General features: G+C 32.3%; 1 protein-coding gene across 1 annotated transcript; it reads right to left on the bottom strand.

The window, feature by feature from the left end:
* Nucleotides 1-5,679: 5,679 nt before the first annotated feature.
* On the bottom strand, nucleotides 5,680-8,010 carry LOC124356845 (glycerate kinase). Its single transcript, XM_046808092.1, has one exon. It carries the CDS (start codon nucleotides 7,913-7,915, stop codon nucleotides 6,329-6,331), a length of 1,587 nt encoding a protein of 528 aa, XP_046664048.1. The 5' UTR covers nucleotides 7,916-8,010; the 3' UTR covers nucleotides 5,680-6,328.
* Nucleotides 8,011-8,797: the final 787 nt, after the last annotated feature.

The raw sequence follows: 8,797 nt of genomic DNA, 5'->3' as shown, positions 1-8,797 counted from the left end.
TGCAATCTTTTGAAATTAGTTATTAACCTGAGAAAATTCACATGAATTGGCAAAAAAAGTGATATTGGCCAACTTCTAATGCATATACTAACAAATGTGATTAATAATTGGAAAAGAGCTTCTGGATTTGTTGCCAACAAACTGTGTTACCAACTAAAATAACGTAATATCATGAACTTTTCTGTCTAAAAAGTATTGATAAAGACAAGAAAGAGGTTAGCAGCACAGTTACTGTCCATCTTTCGTGTTAAACCTAGGAGTGGCAATTTGTCACTTTGTAATGACGGCACTATTTGTAACAGTCAACAATTTTTGTAATCTATCACATTTCATAAATAATACTTCAAATACAACAAAATTATATGTCAATTTATTCACAGAGTTTTGGAGAACAATGTAAAAACAATGAATTATGCTTTAAAATAAAATATTTATTAGGCCAAACATGTAAAATATTTGTTTGTTTAAATGCAGTATTTTGAGTATATATATATATATATATATATATATATATATATATATGTATATATATATATATATATATATATATATATATATGCAGTATATCTTAAATTTAGCCAACCCAGGGGAAATACGTTGTTCTTGAGAAATACCAAAACAAAATTACCTATTCTAAATATCTGACTGTGATCAACATACTCCAACCTACTATATGGGAGGGCCAACCGACTACCTGAGAGCATAGGTAGGGTACATCTGGGTATGGCTTTACCTTCTTGGGTAGGGTGATTTGCACTTGGATGGAGTGGTTGGCTCTCAGATACGGCAGATTGCAGCATATGTATGAAAATCAGACAGATTAGATAAGCTTCTGTTCTTTTTATTCTCCTGATCAATACATTTGTCCTATGTAGAATAGGCTTAAGATCCAGGTGTTATAGGGTGCGATGTAGGTTATGCAGGTGAAAATACGATAGAATAGATTAATAAATGTGCAGTACTCGACAAGACAGAGTAACACTGCTGCAAAGCCTTGTTGACATAATGGTCGATTGACTGCCACCAAGCATACTGATCTTTGCCCATTAAGATAAGATAAATCCAGACTACAATACAAGACAAGGAATTTTTATTCATATTCAATACAAGTTTATTTAATTCTCCTACTGAAAAAATTCAAAAAAAAGTAAGTGTGATCAGTATAATGCAGTTACAATTTTGTAAATATTCGGTTTTGTAACTGTTTACAGAATGTTTTCTACCATAACTACAAATGCATGATTTATTCCACATTGTTTGCTGATTCAAATTCATAGCTATCCTAACTTTTATCAGCAATATAATTTTGTATATAGAATTTATAATAAAGTTTTCACAAATAATAAACAAAAAGATTAAAATCATAAGAAAGTTAGAAATATATTAACGATGCTAAAACACTATAAATACATTATTCCACAAAAATTAGCACAACCATAATTTTATAGCCATTGAAAACTACCAGTAATTTACAACTTACGGTAAAAAGATGACGGTCATATTATATTCATGAGATATAAACTGTTCATAGAGAACAATATTTGTTGCAAGAACCTAAGAGAATGGTAATAAAAGAAACCATAATTAGTTGTCATTTATAGGAAGTAAAATATGTAAATTTAAACTTACATTACACATCTATTTTGGGGATGAATTTCATCTTTTCAAATTTTTAGATTAATAACTTTCTATATCCTCCAAACAATTGAAGAATCCATGCTATCTAAACCATATTTGCATTTATTTACTTAAGTTTTGCACAATGCAAACATACCATATTGTTAACAGATATTAAAAATACAAAATGTTAATAAACATTTGGTTGGATTCTGTTATTTGCAACTAAAACTTAAATTTTTAATGGGAAGTTATGGTTGGATAGAGTTCTATTTATTAGCTCTTTAAGGCACTCGTGCTCAGGTTCTCAAGAATTTGGATATGTTACGGGATTCTACTACATCAGGGGTTCTCAACCTTAGTGCTTACCTTAGTCCACTAACATTTAGTCAAGCCTCCCCTCTATCTTTTGTGGTCAACACAAGTAGTAAAATTCCAATTTGTAGATTAAGGTATAGTTTAGACCTGCACGCTTGAGATAAGCCAATGTTGTTGAAAATCCAAATTCCAGAATAGATTAAATTGCATAAAAACTTTGCACCTTCCAAACTGCACTGATAAACAGGAAAATAACTCAACCAAAAGTCTTCAACACCCATGTTTTAAAATCCCGCCAGTGCTTGAAAATTTTATGTCGATGGCCTGTTCCTAAATTTGATTACGAAATACATCCATATGGATTTTAAATGGATCTCTTGTCAACTTAAATTGCCAGCTCTCTGTCTTAACATCTGGAAAATAGTGTCCAATTTAATTTTTAAGCTAAAAAAATCCCCCTCTAAAAAAAGTTCTTTAAAATTGTTTATTAACTGCTGTATCTTTCTCGATGTATCATGTACCTTTCAAAAACTTCCTGCCTAAACCTCATGGCATCATTACTTAAAACAACATTGCAAATAATGCACTAAGGTAAATAACAAAAGTTATTGTTATGTGTTGTTGTTGTAAGTAAAGTTGTTGCTGTAATGAAAATGAATCCATATTTACTACAATCATTACCGTAGTCTTTTCTTTCACAGAGATTGGGCCATTTTAGGCCTACTACAACTACATACAACTTGTCTATTCCACATTTTATGTTTACTGGTTCTACAGTAATACTAATACTAACAAACAAAGCAATGTCAGAGTGGGGCAACACCGAATATGCTGCCAATGTCTGCATTGATGGCTAGAAGAATTTAAGTCAGCCAGTTCAAACACTATAAATACTTTCTAATCATGTTGAAACAATCCTAAAGACAGATTTTCTTGATTTCTATTTCTATTTCAGTAATTAAAATAGCAATAAAAAAGTGTTGAGGGCATATAACAGAATTCAACCAATACTTAACATTAGACAGTTTACAGTCCTGTAAAAAATAAAGAATTAGAGTCACATTAAAGATTGGTAAATGAAAACTTTTTTAGATTTTAAAAAATTTGTTGCCTTTGAATTTCTGACTACTGAGAAATTATTGGGCTACTTCAAAGTCCTTCAAGGCTTTCACTCAGAACAATTTATGCAATACTACTAGATAACACCAACTTAGTGATACTTACAAGCAAACTTGTTGATTGAGCAAATTATTAATACCGTAGTAAAAAAATTTTACACTTGACTAGCAAACAATACAAAGGCAATAGGTAGATTTTGTATAAAGAATCTATCTAAAACCAAATAAACTGTTACAGTAAGGTGTTGTAATGAGCAAAAATAACTTTTTTAAATATTTTAGGTACCAATCAATGAGAGGTAAGTTATAAATGTGTTTATATAGTATGTAGTTGTCAACATATTTAAAAGTAGTAATCTGCTAGCAAAATGTCTTGGGCACATTTTTAGGCACATCAGTTTTAAAAAGGTAAAGTTAACATTTGTTATTATCTGATGTAAATATGGCTAATGACAATGAGTGGGAAACAAAATAGCAAGAAATAACCTAAACCAATATGAATATACCATTGAAAAGTAGAATAGATAGAGGTGACTGGCTGCCACATCATATTTTGTTATTTTTTCTGTACCCAGTATCAGTACCACGGGCTAAAATTAAAAAGATAGCCTTTAGATACATTTCCATCATACATATTGCATTATTCCAATAATGTGCAAGTTAAAGCAGATTTTGAGAAAGTGGAAATGCAGCTTAACACACTGACTGCTACAGGCGCCTTCCGGCGCAGTAGTCTCATGGCACTAGACAAGATTACTCAGTACAGAACCGCAGTGAAGGTGCCAGAATACTAAAACATAATGAAACTATAAAGTTTAAAATGTAAGATAGTCAACCAAAGCTCTACCCTGAAATATATGCTTATTGTACACAAAAGTTCTCAATATACAAATATTTTAGTATGTAGATAATATTTACACTAACCACGTTATCTAAAATGATCTAAAGCCACTTTAAACACTTTCTTACAGTGATAATACTTTTATGACCACAAAGAATTTTTAGGAGCTATTCATACAATATATTTTTGAAAATAGGAGTGTTTCTATCTAAAACAATATTGTAAACGTAAGCTGTGATTATTATCTTAGTTAATTTTAACATTGTCAATAGCCTTGTATTTGTTTAATTAACTCTTAAGTAAATAAATGTAATTGAAGAGTACGCCAGAACATGTATCACGTAAACTGCTTAAGTTACATACAAATTGTACACTTCATAGCTCAATTCGTGCTTGAGATATCCAGTGGAAAACAGACACACATACAGTTAGACAAACAGAAGGTGCATTTCGGCAGAAACAGAAACCTAAGTAATAGCAAATATACAACTTTTCCGGATTACAGCTCAATTTATTAACTATCGTGATAGCTTTAATATTGGTCAGCCAAAATCCCACAAATAATATACACCATTGTTAAACTTGTGTTGCCTATATAGAAAAGAAGCTTCATGCAAAATTTCAAGTCTATAAGTCAGTTTGTTCTCGAGATATCGTACTTAAACAGACAGAAATGAAATTTTGCCAGCTCTCCCAAGTGATTTCATTGACGCTCAGCTAATAGAACTTTAGTAGACTTGTAATAAATACAATAAATGTAGTATTTAAAAGAATATTGCACTTAGGGAGTTATTTATAAACTAAGTTAAATCAATATTAATTATCACATAGCATAAAACATATTTTAATAATGAATACTACTAATAAAAACTATTCATGTAGGATAAGTGGATTAAGAAGGTATGTTCTACATTACATAAGCCTATTCAGTACATAGGTATAAATACAGTTCTCTGAAAAAGAATGCTGGGATTTTTAATGGCCGTTATTTAAAAACTATTTAAGATAACTAAACGATTTAAACATCAAATTGAAGTTGAAATAACTAAGTTTTGTTTTCCATGTAGCAAAAGAGAAAACGCTGACCTTGGCATGCAGAAAACAGCTGCGTGATGATAGCCCGCTATCGTGACTCGTATCGAGGTAAAAATTCACCAGATGATGATCACAGCAATTCATTGCTGGTTGACCATAGGAAGTGTGTTGAAAGGACATTCAACTGGTCCGTCAACTGTCCGATGAAATCTTCAGTTAAACATAACCAAATTGGCAGTCTACGATGTTATTCGTAAAACATTGAGACTTCATGCACACAAAATTCAGTTAAACATCAGATTAAACCCGCTAATCACCCTGAGCTTACAGACTTTGCCAGTTTTACAATCAATGAGATTGATGACAATCCCAATTTTATTAAAGGAGTGGTGTTCTCAGACTAAGCTACATTTCACACAAGTGGTGGTGTTAATCATCACAATTGTTGGATACGGGGTTCATAACAACGTAACATTGTGCTGAAACATGTGTGTGGGCAAATTTTCGAAGTGATCGCAACTGTGACACCAGAGATGATACAGCACTTCGTGAGAAATCGAATACTGCTTGATATCTGCAGAGCAAAAATGGAGCTCACATCAAAACTTACTAATATGAAAACAAGAATGGTTTTCTCTTCAATTTGACGTTTAAATCATTAAGATACCTTAGATTTTAAGTAACAACTGTTCAAAACCCTAACATTCTTTTTTGGAGACCCTGTATAAATAAAGCCCAAGTCTACAATGATTATATCATGAATTTTATCATTTATTTGATTGAATTAGTTATTTCATATGCTTATATATCCTGATTTTGCATCACTAAAAATATTTAGGAGCAGATTAATAATTCATTTTAATATAAGCTTTGTGTCTATATCTACTTTAAATATCATGACAATTAGAAAACAATAATTTGTAACCTACAGCACAAAAATATGTAGCCTAAGCTAGCACTAAATATTTAGAATTATTATATTCTGAAATTTAAATAAAAACACACAATGTATGCTTAGCTGAATATAGCACTGGTATACAGATATTAATAATGAGGCCCAATTGTTTCTTATTTACGTTGGTTAACTTATAATAATAATGTAAGAAAATATAGAACCTGAAATAAGTGGGAAGCCATCATTCATTTCTTTGCATATAGGCTACACTTAGTACAGGTAATATGATCATAAATTTCCTTCAATCCAATTATACCTATAGTCTAATTATATTTAGGAATCATGTATATAACGCTAAACTAAGTTATAACAAGTCATGAAACAATAGTATACATGGCAGCTATATCGATTAGTTATAAAGTTTTGAACTATTTGTATCTCTTAGACTATAATGTATCGGTCTCATTCGTACTTTCACATACAACAGAACTATAAGTTGACTCTTTAGCTTAACTTTTTTTGTACAACTAATATATGGATATCCATCACATTTACACCAGTGTGCCCAATCACAATATGATCTTTTCCTTTATGAAGGTTCAGAAAGAAGTTGTAAGAGTCACTCCTACTGAGAAAACTAGCAGGGTCAAGGCCATCTTCGATTGCATGCTTGATCTGTCCAGAATAAGCAATTGCACCAGCTGCATTTGTAGGTCCATCAACACCATCTGTGCCACCACTAAGGAAAATTACATCACAGTTCTCCAAATCATTACCGTTTGTCTCCAGTTCATGAAGATTCATAGCAAATCTCAATGCTAATTCTTGGTTGCGACCTCCTAAACCATCTCCAACAACTTTAACAGTTGGTTCACCACCAAATATGAGACAAAATTTGTCTGTATCATTTTCATTGCTCATGACATGGGAATGTATGTTTTCCTTAATGTGCTTTTGGGCATTCAGTTTCTCTAGTACAGGATTTATGCAATTAAAAAAGTCACTTTTGGAAATCTTTTCTTGTAGCAATTTACAGAACAAAATTACTAAAGAGGTATACAAATCAGCAACTTCGGACACAAATCCACTGATTGAATCAGACACAACAATGGGATTAAATCCAAATGTTTTGCATTCCCGAGCTGCAGCTTCTAGAGCAATTAAATTATTTCCGATCAACAAATTTTGAAGGTGGCTACTGTGAGTAAGAGGGACACTTTTTTCTTTTAATGCTGCCATAACCGAAGGAGCCACTTCCTTCTCCAGACCATACTTTTGTATAATATTTAATGCAGCATCTTCACTATCAGTGTTTATAACAGTTGGACCACTGGCAATCATATCCAAAGGATCACCAATAATATCTGATAAAATTAGTGATATCACTTTAGTTGGATATGCGAGTGAAGCTAACCCACCGCCTTTCACTAACGACAGCTTCTTTCGAACTGTGTTCATCTCAACGATATCAGCCCCAACTCCTCCCAGCTTCTTAACAACTTCTAGTTTTTCTTGAAGGGTAACTGGTGGTTTGGCAAGTGGAAGTAATGCAGAGCCGCCTCCAGAAATTAAAACTAATAAGATATCCGAAAAACCTAAACTACCTACTAACCCCTTAATTTCTTTTGCTGCTAACTCAGCGTTTTCATCGGGAAGATTGTCCTTAGCACCTTCAAACACTAGAATCCGAGAGTTTTCAATCAACTTATTGTCATCTAATCGATTTGATGCCATAAAATCATGAGGAACACTAATTATTCCTTTCTGGAGATGTTTACCCAAAATTGCTTCCACTTTACTTGCCATTCCAACAACACATTTTCCAAATCCTACTAAATAACAATTTTCTTTTAAATTATAGCATTTTTCTCTTATGTGTAATTTATTATCCAAAACTAAAATCTCACGTTGGACTAAATCGGGTGGATTTACTGCTAAAACTGATTTTCTAAAAACTAACCTCAACAAATGCTGAACGTCAGTGGTGTGCATTATAGACATATCGGATGTTTTCATTATGTTTTGCGTTAATGTTTCATATTTCACACTCCTACGTGGTAAAAGCTGCAGAGTGCGGGATAGCGATATCATTGGTATTATTTATAAACTTCGACAAAGATTAATTACTACTGATTGTCACACTTATCTACCACCAATGAGATGTAAACACAACCTTAACTCTTAAAAAACCCATTCGTGTCGTCTGACCTGACGCAGATGTCTTGTTCACAATAAGCAACAGCTGATAGTACAAAGCCTTCAAAATCTTAGTCAACATGTCAACTCTATCGTCATAGAGTAACTTTTCGAGTAGGCAATATCTTAGTCTTTGGCTGCCATATGTGATAGCTTCAATTTATCCGATAGCAATTGCCTTAGTCCAACTTCTCTGTTACTAAACTATTATAGCATACTACTAAAATAGTACCTCTGGCAATCTTCTTCAATCAGCAACTTGCTTTATAGGTCTAATAACTATTTACTCATTTCATGGGAAGTTATATCACAATTATTGCCGCAACAGGAGGTGGCGGCGCCATAGCTGAGCGCGCGGCCGGAGCCAAGCGAACTGAATTGTATAGTCTCACATAATACAATTGAATCAAAATTAAGCTAAAATCAATATTAAGTTAAAAAGAGTTCAAAATTTTAAAATTTAAATAGGCTAGTAACAATGTAAAAAACAAATATGCAACCTAGTGCAAGGCATTCTTTTTAACCACTTACATAGCAATGTATCATTTAGATACACCATCTTGATTGTCTATTGCCTCTATTGTGTGCCTCAACTGGACACACTCACTATGTACTTCCAAGTAAAGAGTTAAATTAACATGAGAACATAACATGAAAATATGATACTTTCAAAGGTAATATATTATGCAAAACATTATCAAACATAAGCTATATTATAGGTTGAAGGTAAAAATTAAAATACACAAGCAACTTACAACTCCTCAAACTTTAAAATGC

The sequence above is a fragment of the Homalodisca vitripennis genome, chromosome 3, assembly GCF_021130785.1.
Source record: "Homalodisca vitripennis isolate AUS2020 chromosome 3, UT_GWSS_2.1, whole genome shotgun sequence".
NCBI classification, from domain to species: domain Eukaryota; kingdom Metazoa; phylum Arthropoda; class Insecta; order Hemiptera; family Cicadellidae; genus Homalodisca; species Homalodisca vitripennis.
This window is presented reverse-complemented; position numbering and strand designations above follow the sequence as displayed.

Excerpts from the sequence above, each read along its gene's own strand:
- LOC124356845 (XM_046808092.1), bottom strand. The coding sequence starts at position 7,915 with ATGATATCGCTATCCCGCACTCTGCAGCTTTTACCACGTAGGAGTGTG.